Source organism: Periplaneta americana, chromosome 5 (assembly GCF_040183065.1).
Source record: "Periplaneta americana isolate PAMFEO1 chromosome 5, P.americana_PAMFEO1_priV1, whole genome shotgun sequence".
Lineage (NCBI taxonomy): Eukaryota > Metazoa > Arthropoda > Insecta > Blattodea > Blattidae > Periplaneta > Periplaneta americana.
In genome coordinates, this window is record NC_091121.1 from 6376936 (window position 1) to 6403878 (window position 26943).

At 33.1% G+C, this 26943-nt stretch overlaps 1 protein-coding gene across 1 annotated transcript; it reads left to right on the forward strand.

The window, feature by feature from the left end:
- Nucleotides 1–1076: 1076 nt before the first annotated feature.
- Nucleotides 1077–26625, forward strand: LOC138699437 (endoglucanase E-4-like). Its single transcript, XM_069825302.1, has 10 exons — nt 1077–1214; nt 1322–1463; nt 4215–4373; nt 8081–8176; nt 13953–14135; nt 16894–17071; nt 18712–18874; nt 21514–21678; nt 23506–23645; nt 26296–26625. The coding sequence occupies exons 2-10, from the start codon at nt 1418–1420 to the stop codon at nt 26501–26503; spliced, it is 1338 nt and encodes a 445-aa protein (XP_069681403.1). The 5' UTR covers nt 1077–1214; nt 1322–1417; the 3' UTR covers nt 26504–26625.
- The last annotated feature ends 318 nt before the right edge of the window (nt 26626–26943 follow it).

Consider the following 26943-nt stretch of genomic DNA (forward strand, 5'->3'; position numbering starts at 1 on the left):
AGGTCTTTTCCCGTCTGGCCTCCCAACTAACACTCTATATGCATTTCTGGATTCGCCCATACGTGCTAATGCCGTGCCCATCTCAAACGTCTGGATTTAATGTTCCTAATTATGTCAGGTGAAGGATGCAATGCGATATTTCTATTACAAACTACAAAAAAAGAGTAATTAGAATAATAGTAGGTGGCAAATCTAGGGAATCTTGTAGGACTATTTTCAAAAACTACAAATAATGGCCATGGTTTGTCAGTATATATTTTCATTAATAATCTTCCTCTTATGTAATCGTGAAAACTTTGTAACTAATTCAACAGTTCATAGCATAAATACACGTCAAAAAAATGACTTTCATACTCCATCGACAAGTCTATCGTGCTATCAAAAAGGAGTGCGTTATATGGCAGTAAAAATTTTTAATAACCTCCCTATCGATATAAGAAATGAAACTCAAAACTTAAGATTATTTAGGGCCAAATTAAAGAAGTACTTAATTTCTCACGCCTTCTATTCTGTAGGTGAATTCATGACATTCAATAACGCTTCATGAAATTGATACTAAAACTTTGTGTTGTACTAGTAGACTACATTGTAAATCTCGTCGGTATATATTTCATCCAGACTTGACTATAAATTAAGACTTTATAATAGTATTAAGTTTTTTTACTTGTTCCATATCCTAGCTGTGAAGCAATGTATGAATACCATGGAATGTTAATAAATACAAATACAAATACAAAATTACACAAAAATGTTTACTACATAGGCCTATATGCAGCATATAAATTGTACAAATTTTCATATCTCCATTTAGAATAGTTTATAAAATCGAAATTTGACCTCGGTGCATTCTTGATAGTTACAGATTATTCAAGTATTTCTATTCGATGACGTTTTGACGATGTAATCTTGATTAGAGCGTTACTGAATGTTCACAAATTGCCGGCTGTTCTGATTGTGTAAAGTGATAAACAAAACAAATCGTAATTCCGTTCAAGGACAAGATGACATTCCATAAATCTGTGTGAAAGTTATCTTCATCTTATCTACTGAATACGATAGAAGAATTATCTGCAGAGTATTTATTAATAATCATGAAGACTTCTCTAAAATAATATCAAAATAAACTGAGTGCAGGTGCACCTAAAGCAAATATATACAGGTGAGCTACAAGTTTGATCGCAAAACTGCTTCTACCTGTGCAGGTGTGACAACAGGTTTGTTATCTATCATTATTCTAACAACCAATAATTCGTAATATTTCTGAAGATTTTGACACCTACATAAATTTCAACATCTTGAACAGATCTGTTTGTTATTTCAGTTATCAAGGTCAGTATTCCACGACTTGTTGGATATAAAAGCAGCGAAGGTACCCTCAGCGAACTTAAACCTAGAAGAGCTCTCACTGCAACCAACCATGAAAATCATCGTTTGCGTATTGGCTGGGCTAGTTCTCTGCCAAGGTAAAATATTTTCTTTCTTTCTTCTCACTTTTATCTATAAGAAAATATACACCGTGTGTTCATTTCAAAATTTTCTACCTTGAATAATTGTAGATGTTCAGAAACACGATTTTTAGGAAAATCATATAGATTTAGTTTTAGGAGAGTAAGTTCAAAACTACTGTTCATTGAATTTTCTGTTCCACCTATTAACCCACACTCACCTACATTTTTTAATTTCAAATTGCACCCCTATCTTCATTTTAAAAGGGGTGATAAATGTTATTAGCTACCAAAAGAAATATTTAATTCGGTCCATCCTTTTTTTTAGATACAGCCAGAAACGCATCATTTAATGAATTAGGGCCGTATTCATAGACATTTTTAGCGCGGGTTTCCGGTGAATGATCAGCGTTTTTCGTATTCATAAACCAGTGTTAGCGATAGGATATGATTTGAATTCTGTACTAGTAACCAGTCGATAGCCGGGGCTAGCTTAGTACGCTCGTAGCGCGTGCTGCGAAATGTCTATGAATAGCACCCTTAAAGTTTAGTTGATATTAGACCTGTGTGTACTAGAAAACGAATCTGTTGGTCATCTGGTATGACTGGAGTTCCTGTTGTCATGAAATGTCCGGCGGGTTTTATTTTTTTAAATCTATTTACACACGCTTTAAGATCTCAGATCACATGGCGTGTGTAGAATCTTTGGGTCTTTATCAGTAGGCCGTGAGCTATTGTGGTATTGTTTCTATTGTCATTTGTTATAAATGGCTGGTATTCATCTGTAACTCCTGTAAACGTATTATTGCTATTCAATAAATAATAGAAATAATTTTTTTAGTATTTATCAGTAGGCCGTGAAGTATCATTGTGATTTTGTTTCTACTGTCATTTGTTATAAATGGCTGGTATTCATTTGTAACTCCTCTAATCGTATTATTGCTATTCAATAAATAATAGAAAGAAATTTTTGAGTATTTATCAGTAGGCTGTGAAGTATCGATGTGCTTTTGTTTCCATAGTCATTTGTTATAAATGGCTGGTATTCATTTGTAACTCCTGTAATCGTATTATTGCTATTCAATAAATAATGGAAAGGAATTTTTGAGTATTTATCATTAGGCCGTGAAGTATCGTTGTGATTTTGTTTCTATTGCCATTTGTTATAAATGGCTGGTATTCATTTGTAACTCCTCTAATCGTATTATTGCTATTCAATAAATAATAGAAAGAAATTTTTGAGTATTTATCATTAGGCCGTGAAGTATCGTTGTGATTTTGTTTCTATTGTCATTTGTTATAAATGGCTGGTATTCATCTCTAACTCCCTTAATCGTATTATTGCTATTCAATAAATAATAGAAAGAAATTTTTAGTATTTATCAGTAGGCCGTGAAGTAGGTATCGTTGTGCTTTTGTTTCTATAGTCATTTGTTATAAATGGCTGATATTCATTTGTAACTCCTGTAATCGTATTATTGCTATTCAATAAATAATAGAAATATTTTTTTTTTTTTTAATATTTATCAGTAGGCCGTGAAGTATCGTTGTGATTTTGTTTCTACTGTCATTTGTTATAAATGGCTGGTATTCATTTTCTCCCCTGTAATCGTATTATTGCTACTCAATAAATAATAGAAAGAACGTTTTGAGTATTTATCAGTAGGCCGTGAAGTATCGTTGTGTTTTTGTTTCTATAGTCATTTGTTATAAATGGCTGGTATTCATTTGTAACTCCTGTAATTGTATTATTGTTATTCAATAAAATATAATACAAAGAAATTTTTGAGTATTTATCAGTAGGCCGTGAAGTATCGTTGTGCTGTTGTTTCTATAGTCATTTGTTATAAATGGCTGGTATTCATTTTATCCCCTGTAAACGTATTATTGTTATTTATTAAATGATACAACAAAGTAATTCGGCCCTCAGTTCCTTAGATAGAGACAGAAAAGTATCACGTATACATGCGATATGATCTAAGATATAAAAGCGTGTAAAAATAAACTAAAAAATAATAAAACCAGCCGGAAAATTCCACTCTTGTCACACCAGACAAGCGCAGATTTGTTTTCCAGTACACACAGTTAGTACATTATCTGCGTACTATAACATAACGCCCACTAAATTTTAATTGATTAATTTAAACGTTTCTGGCTCAATCTCAGAAACCGATGGACCGATTTTTTTTCTTGGTAGTAGGATAGAGTTTATCATCCCCTTTGAAATAATGTGTCTCAAGATAAGGGGTGCAATTTTAAATTCGAAATTGGAGGTGAAAAAGTGGAACTGGAAATTCAATCAGCAGTAGTTTTTAGCTTTCCCTCGAAAACTAAAAACTAAACCGACGTGTTTTTCCTCAAAATCGTGTCCCATGCACATATCAAATTATTCAAGGTGATAACTTTTAAAATGAACACACGGTAGAAGATCCAAATTTATAACGTATAATTAATTCTAGACTTCAGATAATTATGACTAAACGTTAAATTAACAGTGATGAAATCAAATCAATGGTGAGAAAATACCAACTGGAAGGACATTTAGCGTCCTTGGGACGGTGAAATAGTAGTAAATTGACGTCACAAACGTACTTAAAAGAATTAATTTGGAATTTACTTGAAGGAAGCAATAGAAATACCCAAAATAGTATTCAAACGCAAATCTTAAAGTTTTAGATAACTTCCCCACAGTTTAGTTGCATGTTAGAAATAAATTTTGTCATAATAATAGGCTATAATTATTATAATCCAGCGTTCCTCTGTTTTCAGCTTATGACTATGGTGAAGTAATTAGATATTCCCTCCTCTTCTACGAGGCCCAGAGGTCAGGTAAACTACCGTCTGATCAGAAAGTAACCTGGAGGAAGGACTCTGCTCTCAACGACAAAGGTCAGAACGGTGAAGACCTTACAGGAGGATACTATGATGGTGAGTATGTTCTCAACTAGGATAACGAATTTTTAAATAGACTATTATACTTTTACTACGTCACACTACTTTCGACCAATAAAACGGTACGAAAGGATGTCGTTCAACTAATCATGGCTGCTTATCGCACAATTTTATCGCGTCCCTAGCATTTGTTTCATTTTATCGCGTCCCTAGCATTTGTTTAATTTTATCGCGTTCCTAGCATTTGTTTAATTTTATCGCGTCCCTAGCATTTGTTTAATTTTATCGCGTCCCTAGCATTTGTTTAATTTTATCGCGTCCCTAGCATTTGTTTCTTTGTTTGCCAACATTTCAAACTGCGCTGGTCTGGACGTCAAAAAAAAATAGAAAATTACAAACCACTCCAGTCGATGCACAGCAGTTTCAAATATGACTTGCATTGGCATTCAAGAACAAGAATTAATAAAAATCACTGATCATACCTATACATCTTCTGAAATCCTATTTACAAATAAATGAAGAGCACCATTCGGAAATCCTGAATAAGTTGAATACACCATGTAGGCCTAAATCAACGAGTTCCACTTCTATTACGCACACGTCCAATATAACATCAATTGAACCACCAACCACATTCAAATTTGGAAATTCTACATTCAATAATTATTCCTTTTAAAATTATTCATGTTTATTTTTTATGTCATCGTCGTTAATTAAAACTTTTGTAACACTTGTGTATATTATTTAGCTTATGTTATAGCTTCTGCTATATGATATTATGGATAGTCACGTATCAGAGATTGTTTAATATTAAGATTTATTGAAAATCATCTGTCAAGTGACGTTGATTACTGGGATTCGGATAAGTGAAGTGGAATGCAACTGTTTTAATAAAAATGAAACTGAATCAACAAAGTCTTCTTGACTAGTAACACTGTCATCGTGATATAGATCGAGAACTTCTCGACGAGAAGGCATTGCTAGTAACCACAACTCACTACTGCCATCTAGCATGCGTCTAGCTTAATATTTGTAATGTTGAGATGGTACAATAATACATTTGAAGACAGTTGTATTTTCGTAAGTCAATTAATATTTTATTGTATTGGAGTACTTCGTTACTTCTAATCTTTATATACTTTCTTCTAATCGTGTAATAGTCAATTAAATCCCACTCGAGTTTTGATTTTCTCTAGATAAATCAGAACCTCTAGTGAGATTACTGTTGATAAAATATTTATCTCGTGTGGTACATTTACAGAACGTAAAATATATTCAATTCAATTTATTAGGCTATTACAGTAACAGGCTTCGTCACAGATACATTGACAAACACAAACATAATTGAAACAGAAACATGTAATTTAAACATGAAAACACGAAATATTATGAAAGTATAAAAATTAATGAAAACACTTCACGGTGTATATAAATAGACTAATTATGTGGGTTTATTGTAGGCCTATTTTACTTGGTAGTTTACTAATTATAGAAAAAATTACCAATCTCTAGAAGATTATTTCATAAATAATGATGTAAATAAATAAAAAATAGATAAAAGAATAGCTATCCCATTTTCTTTAAATAATAAATGTAATAAACCATTTCATCTCTGCTACAAATTAAAATGCATAATTCTAATTGTTCCGATATAAATTGCAATTGTTCAGTTATTAATGAAGTTAATGAGGTTAAATACTTGGGTATAATTATTGATAATCATTTAAAATGGAATAATCATATTCATTATATTTGTAATAAATTACATAAAACATTATGTTACTTTGTTATTCTAAGAAATATTTTGTCAATTAACTGTTTACGTATAATTTATTTAGCATTATTTCAATCTATATTTATGTAGGTATTAGAGGTTGGGGTGGAATTTATAAATCCAACCTTTATCCGTTAATTTTACTACAGAAAAAAGTATTAAAAATTTGTTTAAAAAAGCAGAAAGATTACCCAAACGAATTGTTGTTTAAACATTTCAAAATTTTCAAGATTAAACAAATGTATTATTTTATTTTATTAAAATATTTTCATAGAAATTTTAATAACTTTGAAAAAGTATGTACATGAATATAGAACTAAAAATATGAATTCTCTGCGTTTGTCTGAACCAAAATGTAAAACCAATGCAGCTTTTTATCATATCATGAGTCAAGGTCTCGGATTATTAAACAAACTTTATTCCAATAATATTTCAACCATGAATCCTCTCCAAATTAATAAGAAAATTAAAAAAAATGTATTGGATTTATAGTTTGGGTTTAAACATATTAAACACTATTTAATCTGTATTCACTCTCAATTTTAAATTTATTTTTGTCTGTATTGGAATCCCCTCCTGAGCACGAGTCTTACTCATTCAGGAGTGGGCTAGTTTATCTTTCATTGTATTTATTATTTTGTATTCATTTCAAACTTTCCACCAAAAATAAATAAATACAATCTTTTCTAAATGGTTTAAAACGATGATATTTAGCACTTAAATATTTATTTTATATGTTGGCAAAATGTCACTCACTTTGTTCCGGTACAAGCTATGACTAACTTGTTATGACGTCACTGAACTTTCCCGTGCTCTTTAATTTATATCCTACCGGTATGTCTTACAGTAATTTTTTTATGATACACATACTTCCGTCTAACAAGTTCATCCTAGACATCAGTTACATAGCCTTACAGTATGTTACATAATACGACTAATGGATTCTTCTACAGGCATTTAGAATGCAAGATATTAGATGTAGGTCTAATTTGAAATGCGTAAAGTTCACGTAATTTTAGTTTTGAGATCTCTAATGTGCCTATAATATCGATATGCTTCAATTTTCTGGGGAAATAGAACCAAAATTGGAAGTGTCTTGATTTTGCAAAAAAAAAAAAAAAAAAAAAAAAAAAAAAAAAAAAAAAAAAACCATTCGAATTTTACGTGAATCAAAATTATCTTGAACATTGCCGATCACTTTTCAGACAATCACAGATTATATCAATCATAAATTTGTATATATATGATCTAGTACTTTATACTAGACAAAATATCGACAATTACTCATTAGTGCCAATATACATGATCATGAAATTAGAAATAGTGAAGAAATTAATATTCCATACTATAGATTACATAAGAGCAACACATGACGATGAAACTATATAATAACTATCCCAGTCAAAATTATAACCTACCAATATGAAGCTTTAAAACTAGATTTTATAATTGGTTATTAAATAATCCTTTTTTATTCTGTTGTGGGTTATCACAAATTTGTATGAAATCGTTTTTAATAAATACCATACAGATACAAAACAATTCAAAAGTAGGGTTTCTATGGCTTAGTTGTTTTAATAACAAGTGACACACAATTTGTCTTGAAGAATAAAAATTCCCTGGGTGTCTAGAGTCTGGAAATTTGTATGAATGTGGGTGTGATTGTGAGTGTGCCTGGTTAATATTAATTAGCCAATCTTCAACAAAATAAAATACATCAGGACTGTCGCTGGGCAGCAACCAGAACACACGTTTCAGCGTCACATTGTTGACAAGTAACTCCATCTGCCAGCGCAATCATGAATCATTAATAGATACTGCAGGGTTACCAACAAAGAAAAACAAATGTGACACACACACAGTCCTTCACTATAACGCATTTCAGTGTAAGATCTATCTCGACAACAAACGAACGATTCAGTTGATTACTCCGAGAAACTTTCTTACTGTAACACATTCTCTCTTGCAGCTGGTGACTTCGTGAAGTTTGGCTTCCCTATGGCCTACACTGCTACAGTGCTGGCGTGGGGAATCATCAGCCACGAATCTGGATACAACAAGGCCAGTAAGTAAGCTACGCCTTCCAGAGTGACTATCTTGCATGTCGCGATAATGTAAATACCTTCATATTTCCATAAAATCCATTTGCACATTCCATTTGCATACGAAGCTCTTTTTAGAATTCTGGAAAGAGATAAACTGACTTGTCGTATTACACAGGGACATCATTTTATTTTTACTTGCACTTTTATTGTACCTGCATTTCTGAATGTACTTCACTCTCACCCCTTCACTAATGTCCTTGCTCCCGTCAGACACACAAACTTACGGCCGCTGTTGCATTCCAAGTCTTCAAGCAGTGAAGTAAACACTGCAGTGTATAGTGTGTTTCATAAATATGATTGCGTTTTGCATAGAAGAAAGAACCTATATTAATAATATCGTACTAAAAATTATATTCAAGAAACGATAAATTCAATTTCAGAGAATATGCTTCAAAATGTTTTTAATAATATGCATACTGAATTGAAGCCTGCATTGTAATAAACGGCAACCATTTTCAGCAACTTGTTTAAAAATTCAGATTAGCTTTTTTGAATTGAGGTGGCTAGAAGCAAAGGAATGCTAGTGATATTAGTGAGTTAAGTGCATCCAGTGTAAGCTAAAGTATCTAAAATTTTAGTGGCAAAGGGATATTTTAATTGCATCACACATTAAAATTTAAATAAAAAATTTCACCGATTTTACGAAAGCTTAAATATTTAAACCCCATTTTCTCAAAAGTAAGTTAAGTACACTTACAGCCCTTTACTTATGACCCCCTCAATTTAAATGCACTCTCTATATTGTATGATAACATCAATAATTAATATGCTAAATAAAGTAGACATTACATAACGAACATAACCGCCTGAAAAGTTAAGTTTTTGAAAAAAAAATGTTACTACTCTACTGTATTTTGATAAATTCCGTAAAAGTGATAATCAAACTGAAAATCGTAATATCGTATTTCTCTACAACATAAATGGATACACTACTTTTCTCTCCTCCTATACCTAGTAAAATGAATTGTTTACATATTGCACTAGTAACATCAAAGTCCTATAATGAAAGGGGGCAACAGTGTTTCCGAGTATAGCCAGGTTAATGTTAAAAATGTTGGTAAAAATAAAGTGATGTCCCTGTATAAGAGTCATGGATGTTAAGAAATGTTTTATACATCCCCTCTACTCTCTTATTATATTCTGGTAAAATATTAATTTGATTAGTCGGATTTTTCAAATTATAGGATGAATTTTCGATATTGACCAATAATATTTCAGAACCGCCTTAAAATCAACCAATCATAGTTGTGTTTGGAAGTGGAAGCGTCTTATCTGGTAAGACGCCTCGTGCAATCCTTCAGTGTCAATCACAGAAAATCAAGAAATGCCAACAAAATTTAACCTTGAAAATTGCGTTCAACTTCAAGTAATAAATGTCTGTAAAAAAAAACCTTTGCGCGAGATCGTGCGTATTTGCTTGGTTTCCGCACAAAACCAAACCGCGGAAAGTCTAAAATTCCACATTCAGTATTCCCAACGTAACACACACAACAATTTCCCTCTTCTTACCGATTAAGTGACATATTCATTTTACTGCTTTAGGCTTTTAACATATTATTTTTAGAGACGTTCGATATAGTAATAATTATAAATTGGAAACTTACCACTGCAATTTCACCTAAATTGCAATGTTAATTATTGTTTTTAAATATTTGCAAAAATTAAGTAAACTCTACAACTCCACTAAAGTTACTGCATTCGTGATGCAAGTAACATTAAGGAAGCCGTGAGAAAATCAACAAGATTCCAGACTCATTATACACTGGGGGAAAAAAAGACAAACGTATATCACAGCCTGCTGGAGTATAGTAAACACAGAAAACATTTTAAAGCAACAATGTTGAAGATAGATATTTTTGTTTTGCAAATTTGCCGTCATTGAACAGAAACCAAGATGGAGATTTCATTGCAACTAATTAGAAATTCCTCTTTCAGGTATGTAATAAACGATCTTCGCACAAAATAATATACGATACACGAGCGGTATGTTTTCTTTCAATTCTCGGAAATTAAAAAAGCTCAACTACGTTTCGCTTTTTCAAACTTTTCCTCGAACATGAAAACTTCAACATACCGCTCTTGTAACGCATATTACTATTCTTGTTTGTATTCTGTTAATGTAACATTTCATCTTATCTTACTTTTGAGGTTAAGTATTGTTGCTTCCTATTTCCGCTCTGAGTAGTTGGCAATAGTATTTAGTATGCCGTGATAGATAGCAGTTTGTTTTTGAACTTCATTACAAGAAAATATAATAATGTCTTATTGTTGTATTTTATGATAATTATTTTCATTTGCGTAAGTAATTCGGTTTTGTGAGTTATTTAATTTTATTCGTTAACTAATCTTATCGAATTTCACTCGTGCAATTACTACAGATAAGACTTTCTTCTTCAAAACTATTGGCCTGTTATCTCACTAGTAACTTAATCGGTCGAATTTTTCTATACTCTGTGCTTTGGAGCTGTCCCCAAGGAGAGTTACTGAGGATCAAACGGCACAATACTATAAGAACTATGATCAAATACCTTACTATAATAATACTGGACAGCTGTATACTAGTAGCGTTGGCGTGAGTGCGAAAAATCGCAGACCTGACATCTAGCGCAGAGGGATGGAATTACGTCCACATATACAAATATTAACATAGCGGGATTCGGACTATTGTTTAAAACGTGAGTTACTAATGTGGAATTATATATGAAACAGTTAAGAAATGTTGAATAATATTTAATGTAAAATTATTATCTTACATCAAAGCTGCATATTATGAGAAATATTGCATACTTCATATTACTTTCCGTAATTAATTGTTACATATTTTTTCTTTGGTTTACCGAGACAAATCAATCTGATATTAGGAATGAATTTACAGTAATGTTTTATATACGCATTGCTGACAACTGCAAAGATAAAATTGATAGTAATCTGATGCTTGTAATAATTAGTAAAGGCATGTGGACAACAATAAAACTTAATTTGATAAAACCTTAAAATCCAATACATTTTAACTTCTATTTATTTATTAGGTCTAAATAATAATAAAAAAATAATTTGTATTTTTCTATCAACACAAAGACGAAGGAATTAGGCCTACTAAAGAATTTTGTTGACTTACGTTTAATGAACTGTCGGAAATCGAAAGTACGATTTGGAGCAATTTGTAATGCTGCAATTGTCACAATTATAAACAGCACATATACACCCTGACATTTTAATACTAGTACTAATTCATAAAACTATTAACAAATTAACTAGCTCAGCAACAATATACATTGCAGTTGATTACAGCTTGTTTCGCGAGTATCTCCATCCCGGCAGGTAGGTAGCAGCACCATCGTCGTTCGCACGTAAAACTGCGAACTGTCCGGTATTATTATGCAATGACTGCCAATGCCTGGAGGTCCATGAGGAGGCCCATTGTGTGGTCGATAATGGCAGTAAGCATAGAATAGATAATACTGCCATCAACAGGAAGAAAAACACAGCGGAAATTATTATAGATCCTACTGTGAGGTTCGAGGTTTCATCACGTCGACCAGCTGAGATGGATTCCGAGAAGAAGAAAAGAATCCATCATTCCTTATTTTGAAAATTCTTACGAAATTCGTAATGTTGAAGTGACTGCCCACTTTTTGGGACCAAGAGGCACCATTTCTAAATTCTTTCAGGAATGGAGAGAAAAGTATAGACTAAGGCTCATAAAAAGCTCCAAGATGATATGATTAAAACTACAATTAAATACTCGGTTATGACATTTCGAAATTTTTTATATGGTAACAAACGTATACCTGTATAGAACGAGTTATTTTCTGTTTATATCATAAACATATTGTAATTTTTTTTCTCAATGTTTATTGTAAAATTCGTTGTGAGCAATTTATTGAGTGTCAATTCGCAAACATCGCATATAGGGTCAGAATTGGAATTAAATCTAATCTTTAAGAAGTGAATAAACGTAATAAAAAATTAGACAAAACCAAGATTTTGTAAAATAATATTTGTACCCTTAACTTTCATAAAGAAGTGAAATATAGCTACTGAAAGCAACGGACAAGAAATAATCCAGTCTAAAGAATGATGCATCTTAGAAGATTAATATAATATCCAAGAAGAGATATAAACTCAATGATTAATCCTTAACCTGCTTGTACACACACGATCAAATTTTCGTCAAATTTAATGCTTCACAAAAGTTTTCAGGGTTGCCGATACTACACAAGTTTTCCTTTCAAACTTTTTAAAGTCTTGAAAGTAAATAAGAACATGTTCTAACCGATCAAAGACTTGACAATTTTTCCAAGGAATAGACCAATGGAATTCTAAAATATTATGGCGCCAAGAACCACAAAAAGACATGGCGGCCTGGGCGAAAAAAAGTTGTTTGAGAGTTAATTCAATTATATGAATTACACCTATACCTATATGTCGTAGGTTCTGTGGAATACCACAATAAACTGAAGGAAAATTATATGTAGGCCTAAGCGGAAATGCAACTCAGTTATAATGAAGAACATTCTAATCTATAACCAAGGCAAATACTAAAGGTAAATATTTTGTTTTAAAACAAATCGTAATATTTTTCATTTTAGTATATCGTACTGTTAAGTACTACAAACATTGTAATAGTAATATGCGTTACAAGAGCGGTATGTTGATGTTTTCATGTTCGAGGAAAAGATTGAAAAAGCGAAACGTAGTTGAGCTTTTTAATTTCCGAGAACATGAAAACAAACATACCGTTCGTGTATCGTACATTATTTTGTGCGAAGATCGTTTATTACATACCTGAAAGAGGAATTTCTAATTAGTTGCAATGAAATCTCCATCTTGGTTTCTGTTCAATGACGGAAACTTTTAAAAACTAAAATATCTATCTTCAACATTGTTGCTATAAAATGTTTTCTGTCTTTACTATATTCCAGCAGGCCGTGATATTCGTCTGTCTTTTTTTTCCCCAGTCTATAAATGCGAACTTAAAACAAACGGTAAGGTTATGTAATGATTTATTTTTCATTTTAATATTTTAACAATATTATTTATATAACATGTTGCAGTAATAACATCGGCAAGTTGATTAAGTTGATTTTTTTCACGGCTTCCTTAATGTTACTTGCATCACGAATGCAGTAACTTTAGTGGAGTTGTAGAGTTTACTTAATTTTTGCAAATATTTAAAAACAATAATTAACAGTGCAATTTAGGTGAAATTGCAGTGGTAAGTTTCCAATTTATAATTATTACTGTGTTAAACGTCTCTAAAAATAATATGTTAAAAGCCTAAAGCAATAAAATGAATATAGCGCTTAAGCGGTAAGAAGAGGGAAATTGTTATGTGTGTTAGGTTGGGAATACTGAATGTGGAATTTCACACTTACCGCGTATTGGTTCTGTGCGGAAAACAAGCAAACACGCACGATCTCGCACAAAAGCTTTGTCAGATCTTTAGTAATATGAAACAGTTTTTGACAAATATATTTTAATATTGAGCAATCTTTGACACGTTTCCTTGTAAAGTATTTATTTGAAAGAAAAACTTGATCGTGTACAACGAGATTTACACAAGCAAAATAAATAAAAATCGATAAAAAAAACCTTACGGGTTAAATCCTTACTGTTGCCAAATTTCTTCTTCTTCTTCTTCTTCTTCTTCTTATTATTATTATTATTATTATCATTATTATTATTATCGTAATAGTCGAACAACGCAATCTCACAACTTGTCTGTTTTTTCAGACGCCTTGACCGACGCTCGCAAGGCGGTGAAATGGGCCACGGACTACTTCCTCAAGTGTCACATAAGTGCGAATGAATTTTATGGTCAAGTTGGACAGGGACAGGCGGACCACAACTACTGGGGACGCCCCGAGGACATGACAATGGACAGACCTGCGTACAAGATCGACACATCGCATCCAGGTATTTACAATTGTTTCGCTAATCGCACTTTTATACAGTGAAACCTGTCTAAAGCGGCCACCTGAAGTTACCTTGTAAAATGGCCGTTTTATCAGGTGGTCGCTTGATTAAGGTTGCGGTTTTTATGAATCATCATGAAAATACTGAATTTCGTTGACTTTTTAGTACTGTGCGCGTACAACAATCGTGCATATTAATGTCAGCCTCTTCCATTCTAGGCAACTAGCATTTTCAAAACTCGCTTGCAGTACCTCGCTTGCAGTTTAAATGACTGGATAATACCTTGTTCAAGGGGCTGGAGGTGTGATGTATTTGGAGGAAGAAACACCAATTTCACGGATCACATTGCGATTTTGTCGTTTAATCTTCGAATTGAAATTGCTTAGCCAATTCTCAAACAATGATGATGCCATCCAAGCTTTATTGTTGGCAGTCCACTTCACCCACAGTAAGCCCATGTCAACATTTTTTGAAACATGTCGGTTTCAGTGATTTCCCTATCATTAAGAGTGGTTCTTTTTCTCCTGCAGCATTACAAAAAAGCAGCAGGGTTATTCTGTCTTTTGCCAACTTCCCCCCTTTACACTCTTTTTTCTTAAAACTTGAAGTTTTGTTAGGGATGGCTCAGAAAAAAAAACCTATATGAAAAGAAGAAACATTCGTAAAAGCTGGTCCAAATAGAGAAAGATAGAAAGAGGAGGAAAAACTAAATAAAATTCGAATGGTTAACTACTGACCTAAAACATACTGTGACATTTTCGATAGAAAAAGTCCGTGTTTCAATCCTTTAAAAACGAGTAAGAATTTATAGCTGTGCAGGGTCGGAGTGGAAAGTGACAAAAGAGTCATAAACAGTAACCAACTAACCCCAAGATATGGAGGGTGTACTGTTGTACACTTAGCTATTGTCCCCTGTCCTCTAACCATCGAAAAAATAGGTCAGATAGTATCCATGAAAAGATTTTTTGTTGGACAGTGACTGTTATAGTCAGGTTCCAATCCAAATAGACCCCGGCCGCTGGCAGGCACATGAGGTGGCCACTAAATAGAGAGAGAATTTGTACTGATCTTATGGAAAATCCAATTGGTTCCAGAGAAAATTGGCCTTTTGGCCAGGTGGCCGTTTAAATGAAGTGACCGCAAAGGCAGGTTTCACTGTAATTTCCAAATGTGTTATTGTAAAATCTCAGAATATAATTATACAATAAAGCATATTTCAACTTAAATTAGTTACACTAGAGCGGTTACGAGAGAGCATTACCTTGTCCTCTTTAAACAACGTAAAAGCACAAATCGGTTAACAGCGTTATGGGCCGTCAGATTTCGTTCCGTGCCTGCGCTACACCTCACGATGCAGCCGGGAAAAGCGAGTCAACATCGCCGCACGATAGGCTTTTGTTTGTAACAGAAGAACAGCAGTATTACCAGGAGAAATAAAGAAACATTGTTAAAATGAGTTCAAATGAGTATTCAGATATTAAAAATGCTGCAAATTAAGCAACTGAATATCTAGTACCATCGAAATCCCGCGTAAAATATGAAGTGAAATATAAAAAAATTTCAAGATTGATCCTCCAAGAAAAATGTAGAAAGTGTGTCGATCATAGTGTTGGTAACGTTTATAATAAATAAAATCAATTCCATTTTAATTTAATGTGTGGTTCACATTATGCAACCAGTTAGGTAATAGCAGTATTCATTACCTAACTTGTGTATTGAATGTGTTTACAACATTTTTATTAGTGATGTGAAATCCATATTACATAATCAAAGAGGATAATCAAAGTTACTACACTTATGTATGTCTTTAATGGCGTTCAGAAGTCAACATGATTAACTTCTTTTCCAAAGGTTATGAGATATTCAAGGTTAAAGTTAAACACACACTATTAATTCTGTGATGTAGTCGAGAAGAAAATTGTAGTCTGTGGGCTTTTTACTGAACTATGGAGCAAATCACATTGACCACTGAAAATATGGTCAATTTAATACATTGCCAACTTATAAACTCTGAAATAACCAAAAGTGGAGTTAATCATGTTGACTTCTGAACGCCTCTAACAACGAAAAATATGACTTGTGCACAATGAAAAATTTAACACAACTGAATAGCATGTCAGCTCAGTAACAAATTCTAAAACAAATTGACTGGCACAACTCAACGCCTTTCGGTGTCTATTCCACGCCGCGATTACGTCTAAAATTTTACAGCAAGGAGCTGCGATCTGGAGGCCCCGAACGCTACTAAACGCTCAGTATTCACACATAAACATTTCACAATATCTCGCTGAAGGTCCATTTGTAATTATTTTCTATACAGTGGCAAACATTATAGTGTCCTACAAAAACATAATTCAAACTAAAGTATAATACTTATATAGCGTGAAATGCTCAATTCTACTACTTCTTGAATAACCTTGTCGTTAACGAAGACAAGTCTGATACGTCACATCTCACACAGGCAGATACCTAACTTGTGTCAAGATTTAGTTAGATCTGTGTCTACTGTGAAGTGTTGTAATACCACTGAATGTTTTTGACGAGTTTTCAATTCTTTCTGCTAATAAAAGTCAGTATGATAAAGTCATCAAAGACAACATTTTTATATTTCCATGCAGGACTATTAAAGAGGAAAGACGAAGGGCCACATACAGCTGTGTCAAGCAAATAGTCTCCAATAGTCTGAAACTATTTTTAAGGTCATCGGAAGTATCGAATGGCAACATATCATTAATTATTTTGCTTTCCGTACTGTCAGGTTCTGACCTGGCTGCAGAAACAGCAGCAGCCTTAGCAGCAGCGTACCTGGTGTTCAAGAACTCCGATGCCAGCTACGCCAACAATCTGCTTACGCACGCAAAACAACTCTTCAGCTTCGCAGACCAATACCGAGCAAAGTACAGCGACTCTATCACCGACGCTGCAAATTTCTATTCGTAAGTTGATTTGCACTGGCTGAAATTTCAGAACTCTTCCTAACTTAAGGGGAAAAACTAAATTCAATTTTACTCCCAATTGGAAATTAAGTTCCCTATTAATTTTTAAAGCTTAACACACACTCATTTACTTTTCCTTAATGATTGAATTAATTAATTAATTATTCTTATATCAAGTCCTTCATCCAATCCCTTCAAGATTTCAATTAATTGCTTGTCCTTTCTGATACAATTTTACAGCACATTCAACGATTTTATTAATCTCTTGTCCTTTCTGATACTTCTATTTTAGCACGTTGAGCAACACTGTATTGCCAATTAATTATTTTATCTTTTCTGATTCGGATATTTCAACACATGCAGCAATTAATTTCGTGTTCTTTCTGATATTTACGTTTTAGTAAATTGAACTATAATCACTTGCCAATTATGTTTTGTCCTTTCTGATACTAATATTTTAACATATTGAGCAATTAATTTCTTATTCTTTCTGATACCTACATTTTAGTAAATTGAGCTATAATCACTTGCCAATTATTTTTGTCCTTTCTGATACTAATGTTTTAACATATTGAGTAATTAATTTCGTGTTCTTTCTGATACTTACATTTTAGTAAATTGAGCTATAATCTCTTGCCAATTATTTTTTGACCTTTCTGATACTAATATTTTAACATATTCAGTAATTAATTTCTTATTTTTCTGTTACTTACAATTTAGTAAATTGAGCTATAATCTCTTGCCAATTATTTTTTGTCCTTTCTGATACTAATATTTTATATCATTCCATAGTAATTAATTTCTTGTCCTTCTTGATTCTAGTACTTTAGTTCATACTAATATTTTAGCACATTCAACAATATTAATTTTGTGTCCTTTCTGATACTAGCATTTTAGTCCATTCAAAAATAATTTCTTATCCTATCTCATACTAATCTAATATTATAGCACATTCAACAATTAATTTTCTATATTTTTTACATTATTTTAGCACATTCAACAATTAATTTCTTGCACTTTCTTATACTAATATTTTTAGCAAATTAAATATATATATACAGCAGCTAATATTTTGTTCTTTCTGATACTTTGGTACTTTAAGCACGTAACTATCTTTTCTTATATCGACATTTCAATGTAATAGGAAGGCTTGCTGGAAATAATTTTTCTTTTATGTTAATTTTTAGCGAAAAAATATTTCTGTCTCTGCAGATGTTAATATTTCATTACCACAACTTAACTTTTTCTCACACCTATATTTTCTACAAAAAACAGATGTAGGCTACTATGTTATTACTATAGACTACTATGTTATTTCATAATAATTTATCACATAAATTTTTCAAATGTCATAATATCTTGTGTTTTTTTATCGTATAATTTAGTGAGATTACATTCTATCTAATTGTCACATTTCATCATATCCGTTATTTTTCTTTTAAATATAAGCATTTTAACTGAGAAAGCAATCAAAAAAAATTCTAACCCACTCCATTTTTGGAAAAGTATAATTCTGGCAAAAATTCTCCTATATTTTCCCATCTGAATTCTACACTTTTCTCTATTCATTTCCGTAATTTTAGATAATTTGTCAGTATTTATTCTATTTAAGTTTCTTCCACTTTTCACTCTTTTCTCAGATCCTACAACTATCAAGACGAGTTGGTGTGGGGAGCGACATGGCTGTACAAGGCTACAGGAGACCAGAGTTACCTCACGAGGGCCGAGCAACTGTACGAAGAATTCGGTCTGGGGAGCTGGGGTGGCGGTTTCGGCTGGGATCAGAAGAACTCTGGAGCTGACGTAAGCGAATTGATATTGTGTAACTGCATGCCCTCCTAAAGCACTGGACAAGATTCTGAAGATTCTAGCTTCAATTCAAAACGCCAAGTGAAGAAAATATTTCAAACTTAACTCGTATTCGATTTTCAACATATTTTTGGCTCATTCAAACGTTCTAAGGAAGATAATTTGAGGAGTAAAATGTGTTATTCTGTTTTCATTTCTCATAATATCATAGACATTTTAATTTTGGATGTTTGGTAGAGTGAATTCTCTCTAACCTTGACATGTATGGTTCAATAAAAAAAAGTCTGTCCAACTTAACGGGGTGTCCAAAGTAGAAGGAAGTAGAAATTTATTTAATATGCAATGGAAAGGAAATTACTGTACACAATGTTAAGGAACTACAGTATTCAAACACTTTGTCACTGACTTCATTAACCCTTAAATTGACAATGTATCCTGTAGGATACAACTGGTTAATAGGCTATATGCTATAATCCATATATATATATATATATATATATATATATATATATATATATATATATGTATAATTTGAACTGGTAATGGAAATTACGGCTGGACGGATTTTAATAAACGACCCCTCATTTTGAAGCTTGGAACTCAAAGTTTTTCGGAAAAATAGTAGTTTTCAGTGAAATGTCAATTTTTAAACATAATTTTCCTATTTTCCAAAATCCATCTGTCGTCAGTTTTGAGAACTAGCTAATAGCATTCACGGCCAACTTGATATAAAGGTATCCCCGTAACATGCCATCAAGGGACTTGGGGGGCATGGAGGTAGAGCCCCATGCTTTCCATGACCTCGGCACTAGAATGAGGTGGTGTGGTCGGCACCACGCTCTGACCCGACTTGATATTCCCTTCGCTTTTTGGTAAAGGAGAAGCGAAGCGAGCATCAAGTCGGCCGTGTTGCATTTCAGAATAAAACAAAACACATACTACAGTAAACAATATTACACGAAGGCCATGATCTGCAAGAATGCTGACATATTTAGAGCTCAAATTAAATTGTTTATTAAATACTTAACTTACTAAAAATAATTTACAGGTTCGATTCTGTGGTGTGTAATTTTCTGGGGACAGCTGTGTATTGGATATTAAAAACTACAAAACTTGAGGTGGTTTGATGACATTATTACCATTAGAAATGAAATATTATTGTAGTTAATGCCATGATGTGACTATTTTTCATTAATTATACATATTAATGCTATACTGATGATATGAAAGTGAAACGTTTTGGGGTTATATAAGTATATGTAGAGAATAACTTAAATTAGATTTTGATTTCTATATTTTACTGAGTGGCGGCTATATAGTATATATAGTATATGTTACTGAACGCTATAAAACTTACGTAAGATAATAATATTATTAAAAATCAATTATTTTTATAATTATTAATCAAGTGGGGTTGGGTCTTTTTCATATATTTAATGGTGGTGTGGTATAGATATTCATATGCGTGATTCTCTTCAGTATTGGCTCGAGAGAGAGTATCTTTCATTGTTATGGAAGCAAATAACTTTCCGAATGTCTGGTATTCTTCATTGAAAATAAATCTGAAAAATGTTATTTGAACGTCTAATGAACTTAGTTTGCAGCATTTGCTGCACAAGACACTAGTATGCTATAATTTTAATAGAACAATAGAAAAAATGGTAGGAAAATTAAAATTTCACAATACTATAATATTGCAATCATATAAAAATATGGACATTGCGATAGTAGTTTTCTTTACGGTCCGACAAGGTTTAATAAACTAGTGTGAGAAATGAAGCTTTGCCTAGTTAAGGTTAACAGTTTTGCAATTTTTCTTTTTTCTTTCCTCACTGCAATTTTGTTCCCATGCATTAAATATGGAGGTCCTATTGTTGGTAATGTTTGAGACTGTTGATTTAGAAATTCCAAAGTCTTCTGCAATTTCCATACAACTAAAGCTATAAGGCAAACGATCAATGGTTAATTCCACCAACTTAAGTTTACTCAAACTATACAAAGTGACTCTCACAGATAAAACCTCAGTAAAGACTGATTTCTACACTGTAGGCCTACTTAAATAATTTCGCATCATAAAGTTAATGTTATGAAAAATAATGCCCGTTCACTTCGTACTCAAATTTAGCTACAGTACAGTTACAAATATGACAAAGTGGGTAATTCCAGGACAGTAAAAAGACATTCACAATTGTTGTACTGTACAAGGAAAATCCCCTCTCATTCCAATGTGCTAATGGACCTTGTAAAACACAAGGGTTCAATGAAACTGAACTCTAAACAGGTAGCAGAAATACACAATAGAACTAGATAATTGTCTAAGAAAGAACTTTGAAGGATGCCCAGCTTCCAGAGTGTCTATATAATGAGGTGTCTAACATAGAGGGGTGTCCAAATACAGAGGTTTCACTGTAATATCCTTCCGGAACCTCCTCTCTTATTTTGAATATTACTAATGCTTCTCTAACCGTAATATTGCTTACTCCATTTGTTGAATAATAGAATCAGTAAACTCTTGAAGTCTTCATCTCTCTTGTATTAACCTTTTCTTTGTAATATTTTCGTCGTTATCACGCAGTACTTGAAAGTGTGCCATGTTCAGTCCTAGTGTCTTTGACACGTACTTTTTTCTGCAGGTCCTCCTTGCGGAATTGACTGGAAAACAGACCTACAAGGACACCGTGCAGGGCTTCTGCGACTACATGCTTTACACTCAGCAGAAGACACCCAAAGGTCTCGTCTTCGTCTCGGAATGGGGATCTCTGAGGAGTGCCGCCAACGTGGTCTACATTTGTCTAGAGGTAATATTACTTGAGACTATAAGAAACTAACACTTTCTTAAAGTTAGTTCTATAATAAGTTGGATTGTAGAGACATTAAAAGGTTTTACTGTACTCCAAAGGCCATTATTTATCACATTTAAGAGGTTAGGTACAGCTTACAGCAGTAAAGTTTTGGAAATATTCAACATTTTTTCCTCCATTACTTTATCTTGTATAATAATGAAAATTGGTATGTGTAGAACACTGTCCTTCTGCTATATGGAAAAAATATGTAAGTATGATGTAAGTACGTCCATGTTTTAATTTCGCAAACCAATCCTACACAGTCCTTGCTAATAATAATAATAATAATAATAATAATAATAATAATAATAATAATAATAATAATAATAATAATAATAATAATACTTTATTGCCAGAACAAAGATACAGATTGATTTTTTTTAAATATAAGAACTCTCTAGGACCCTCAGAAAGAGTAAGTTACATACTCATGCTCAGGAGGCATTCCACGTAAGTTAATGTTAAGACATTTTATTGAATAACAGAGTAAAAAGTAATAAAAGAAAAAAGAAGAAGAAAAACACATATCACAATAATTGAACTTAAAATTTTCACTGTTAACACCAATTTTAATAGATTTTTTGAAATAAGGAGCATTAGCAAATTTTATGTTTGGGAATTTAGCTATTGTCTTGTTATAAAGTCTTGGACCGAAGTTGCTACTGTGATTATATGCTACAGTTGTGGTACATTTAGGAACTGTCAAGCATATGTTGTCTGATCTTTTGGTTTTATATTTATGTGAATATAAATTAAATATGTTTCGGTTTTTATGTATGAAATTCAGTAATGCATTGTTATAAATTTGATAGAAGTCAAATAGTTTAAATTCTGAATACAGCAACTCTGTAGGATAATCAAACATATTTTATTATTCTCTTCTGTAGCAGAGTTATTGGCATGAGGGAGGTACTATAAGCACTAACCCATCCTATAATGCCGTATTGTAATATAGCTTGTACTAATGCGAGGTAAATAAGTCGTAAAGTATGGACAGTCAAGTAATTTCGTAGGATGACAATCTATTGCACAGAAAAAGAATATGTTTATCCCAACCTAAATGTTGGTCGATTATTATTCCTACATATTTAACTTGAGGAGATTCATTTAGAATAGGACAGTTACAACTATTAGAAGAACAATCGGATGTATGAATTTTTAAACAAAGAGCGAATCAGGAGATTTCATACCAACAGGTGTTAACGAAAATTGTACAACGGTAGTTTTAGAATGATTTAAGACAAGTATATTGGAATCAAATCAATTTTTAATCAATGTGATGCCTTTTTTTGCATTAAAGTAGGTATCATCCCAAGTTTTACCTGCAAAAATAACAATCGTGTCATCCACACACGAAAATATGTCAGCATTGAATTTATTTAAATTATTTTCCAATAAATCATTAATATATATTTATATATATTGGACCGAGGACAGTTCCCTGTGGAACACCGATATTAATATTTCGAGTGCTACTAAATTTATTATCGATTTTGGTTACATGTGTTCTGTTACTAAGGTAAGAAGCAAACAATTGCATTAATTCCTATCTTATTTAATTTTTCTAATAATAGTGCCTCATCTCCATAAGCACTTTGAAGGCGTTGGCTGCATACTTCTGGCATCAATGACGATTCAAAAACCATAGGCCGCAAGTCTCGTCTTGAAGAAATTTGTTCCACACTCTCCGGGATAGAACTGACAGCCTCTAGCCTTCCCGCTAAAATTGTGACTCCAAATTGCTATAATTGTCCCTCCTGTACTTATATTTATGTTTTCTAGGCTGCAAAGTTGGGCATTAATGCCGACGCATACCGCCAGTTTGCCACCAAACAGATCGGCTACATGCTGGGAGACACTGGACGCAGCTTCGTGGTGGGTTACGGTACCAACCCACCAACCCACGCACATCACAGATCCAGGTGGGTTTAATATATATATATCACACTCATTACAAGAAGTGATCCATAAATCATAAACATTTGCAAATACGGAATGCGGAAAAAACTTTTGTAAATAAAACGCGAGTACCAAATTAAGAACTGTATAATCGTTTTAATTCGAACTATAAGAGAAATTTGAATGTGTCTACTTCTTGGCACTTCTACTAGTTTTTTTTTTATTCTTGACACTTTTTTCTGTTTTAGAACAACACTGATTTTGGAGAATTCTCCTCCAACTGAATAACCATTCAAAACTGTACTTTCAAATAGTGCGAAATAAACACATTTAACATGGGCACTGTAATGAATAGACAAAATAGTGATTAAATTTCTCAGTAAAAATCTTCTACATAATTTTATGTTAATACACGCGATATTTTTTTATTCCAAATTAAGTTCAGATTCTATGACTACACCCAATAATTTAACACATTCGTTATTCATTCCTTTAATTGAAATTACGATTTTATAAAATAACTAACAGTAGCTGTTGACAATCAATGGGAAATTCTGAAAACAATATACTTATAACACGGCATTGTATGGGGCAGAAACATGGACATTACGATGCAGAAGGGACTAGAAACATTTGAAAATGTGGATAGCGTATGGAGAAGAATTTAGATTGTGAGGTGAACTGATAAAATATGAAATAAAGTTTTATTGGAAAGAGTTGGTAAAGAAAGAATACTGCTGAAACTGCTCAGAAAGAGAAATAGAAATTGGTTGGGTCATTGGCTGAGAAGAAAATGTCTACTTAAGGATGCACTGGAAGGAATGGTGAACGTGAGAAAAGTTCGAGAAATAAAAATATATCTGATGATATACGGCATTGGTACTGTATATGGATTATATGCGGAGACTAAGACAAAGGCGGAAAATAGAAGAGATTGGAGAATGCTGGGTTTTCAGTGAAAGATCTACGCTTGGGCAGCTAATTATGAATGAATGACATTGAGCATTAAGCTATTTTCTGAAATTAGGATATAAGAGAATGTATTCTTTCACCACAGCTCAAAAGGGGGATATAATATATTTTATAAATTGAGTTACACCCCATTATGCGTAGGTTTTCATATATTACTCAGTAGTTTATATTGTGTATTGCACATCTGGACAGAAGGTACAGCTTTTTAACCTAATATTCTGGTCATTCATTGTCCATGCCCAGTCGTTTACAGCTTTCACCATACTTATAACAAGTCCAGAATACAGGTAAATAACTATTAAAAAAAAAAAAGACTGCCACAACGTTACGAGAAATCAAGGCCAACTGTGTAGAGAATTTTATAGGGTAATTATTTTAAGAGGAAATACTACCCTTTCAATTGCTCATTTTTTATGTAAAGTACTGTAGCCTACAATTTTTTGTTCCTGGGGAATATTCGTCTTCATTCGCTGATTAAATGCATTAGTCATTTTAACTTGATATTTTGTAACATCTAATAAGCTACCCAAAGTCTTTGGTGGAGGGATAATTTTTAGTTGTTTAACGACGCTGTATCAACTACTGGATTATTTCGCGTCAATGGAATTGGTGACAGCGCGATAGTATTTGACGAGATGAGGCCGAGGATTCGCCAGAGATTAAATGACACTGACCTTACGGCTGGGTAAAACCTCGTACAAAACTCAAGCAGATAATCAACCCAAAGCTGGAATCGAACCCACATACGAGCGCAACCCTGGATCAGCAGGCAAACGCACTACTATCTGAGCTACGCCAGTGAACTCCAGTGATAACTATTCGAAATACATTGCATAGCCATCTTTATTGATCTTCACACTCTCCTTTGGTTCGAGGCTGGACACGGTACAGCGAAACAGTTAATTTTTTTCAAGATACTTACTTACTGGCTTTCAAGGAACCCGGAGGTTCATTGCCGCCCTCACATAAGCCCGCCATTGATCCCTAACCTGAGCAATAGTAATCCAGTCTCTATCATCATATCCCACCTCCCTCAAATCCATTTTAATATTATCTTCCTATCTACGTCTCGGCCTTCCCAAAGGTCTTTTTCCCTCCTGCCTCTCAACTAATGCTTTATATGCATTTCTGGATTCGCCCATACGTGCTACATGCTCTGCCCATCTCAAACGTCTGGATTTAATGTTACTAATTATGTCAGGTGAAGAATACAATGCGTACAGTTCTGTGTTGTGTAACTTTCTTTATTCCCCTGTAACTTCATCCCTCTTAGCTCCAAATATTTCCCTAAGAACCTTATTCTCAAACACTATTAACCTATGTTCCTCTCTCAAAGTGACAGTCCAAGTTTCACAACCATGATAGTCTCTCAAAATAAAAAGTTTTTCGTCTTTAAAATCTTTTTCCATGGCGCACTGTTTTCGAGAAACAGGGTGAAACAGAAAGTTTTCGTTTATAAATAGATAGATATTTTCAATGATTTTGTTTATAACTTCTATCACTGAAAAGCAAAATTATTTTTTCTTCACTCCACTGAGTTAGTGGTCGACTTTTTCTGCAATCCGTGTACAATTTTCACAGATTTTATATCCCACCCTAATTTTTATTTAGAAATTCAAATCTAATTGTATGTATACCTTATATTATACTGTAGGCCTACGTTGTGCCATATCACTGAGTTTTATTCCTTGGTGTCCACAGTTCGTGCCCCGACGCGCCCGCGACTTGCGACTGGGGCACCTTCTCGAGCTCTGAACCCAACGCGCATGTGCTGTACGGCGCTCTGGTGGGCGGGCCTGATGCCAACGACAACTACTCGGACGTACGCAATGACGCCGTGCACAACGAGGTGGCCTGCGACTACAACGTCTGCTTCCAGTCTGCCCTCGCGGCTCTGTACGAGCTGTAGGATCTCCACTTCATCCAACTGACACACAAGGCTTCATTCGTCTTTCGTTTTCTATCTGACAATGAACTCTATATTTTATAATGTAAAATCAACATAATAAACTGCAACATTGCATTGCAAGATTTTATTCTTACTACTTACTCATTTATCACATTTTGACATTAAACATTTCCTTACAATACCCCTCCTCATTCTCTTTTACGAAAATTAGTACAAAAGTTCAGCTCAATATTTTTAGGCTTTTACTAGTAGCCTACTCATAGTGGGATAAAAAATTCCATGATTATACAAAATATTCTGAATTCAGTGGTATAAAATTCAACTAATTCAATTAATTTCTTATCAAAGTGCAAAAAGATCATGACTGATAACCTGTTATCTCGCGTTCCTTAATGTACCTCAAATTTTAAGTTCATTTTTCTTCCTATAATATTCACTCA

Excerpts from the sequence above, each read along its gene's own strand:
- LOC138699437 (XM_069825302.1), top strand. The coding sequence starts at position 1,418 with ATGAAAATCATCGTTTGCGTATTGGCTGGGCTAGTTCTCTGCCAAG. Across the intron at positions 4,374-8,080 it reads TACAGGAGGATACTATGATG|CTGGTGACTTCGTGAAGTTT; the intron begins GTGAGTATGTTC and ends TCTCTCTTGCAG. Across the intron at positions 18,875-21,513 it reads AGAAGAACTCTGGAGCTGAC|GTCCTCCTTGCGGAATTGAC; the intron begins GTAAGCGAATTG and ends TTTTTTCTGCAG.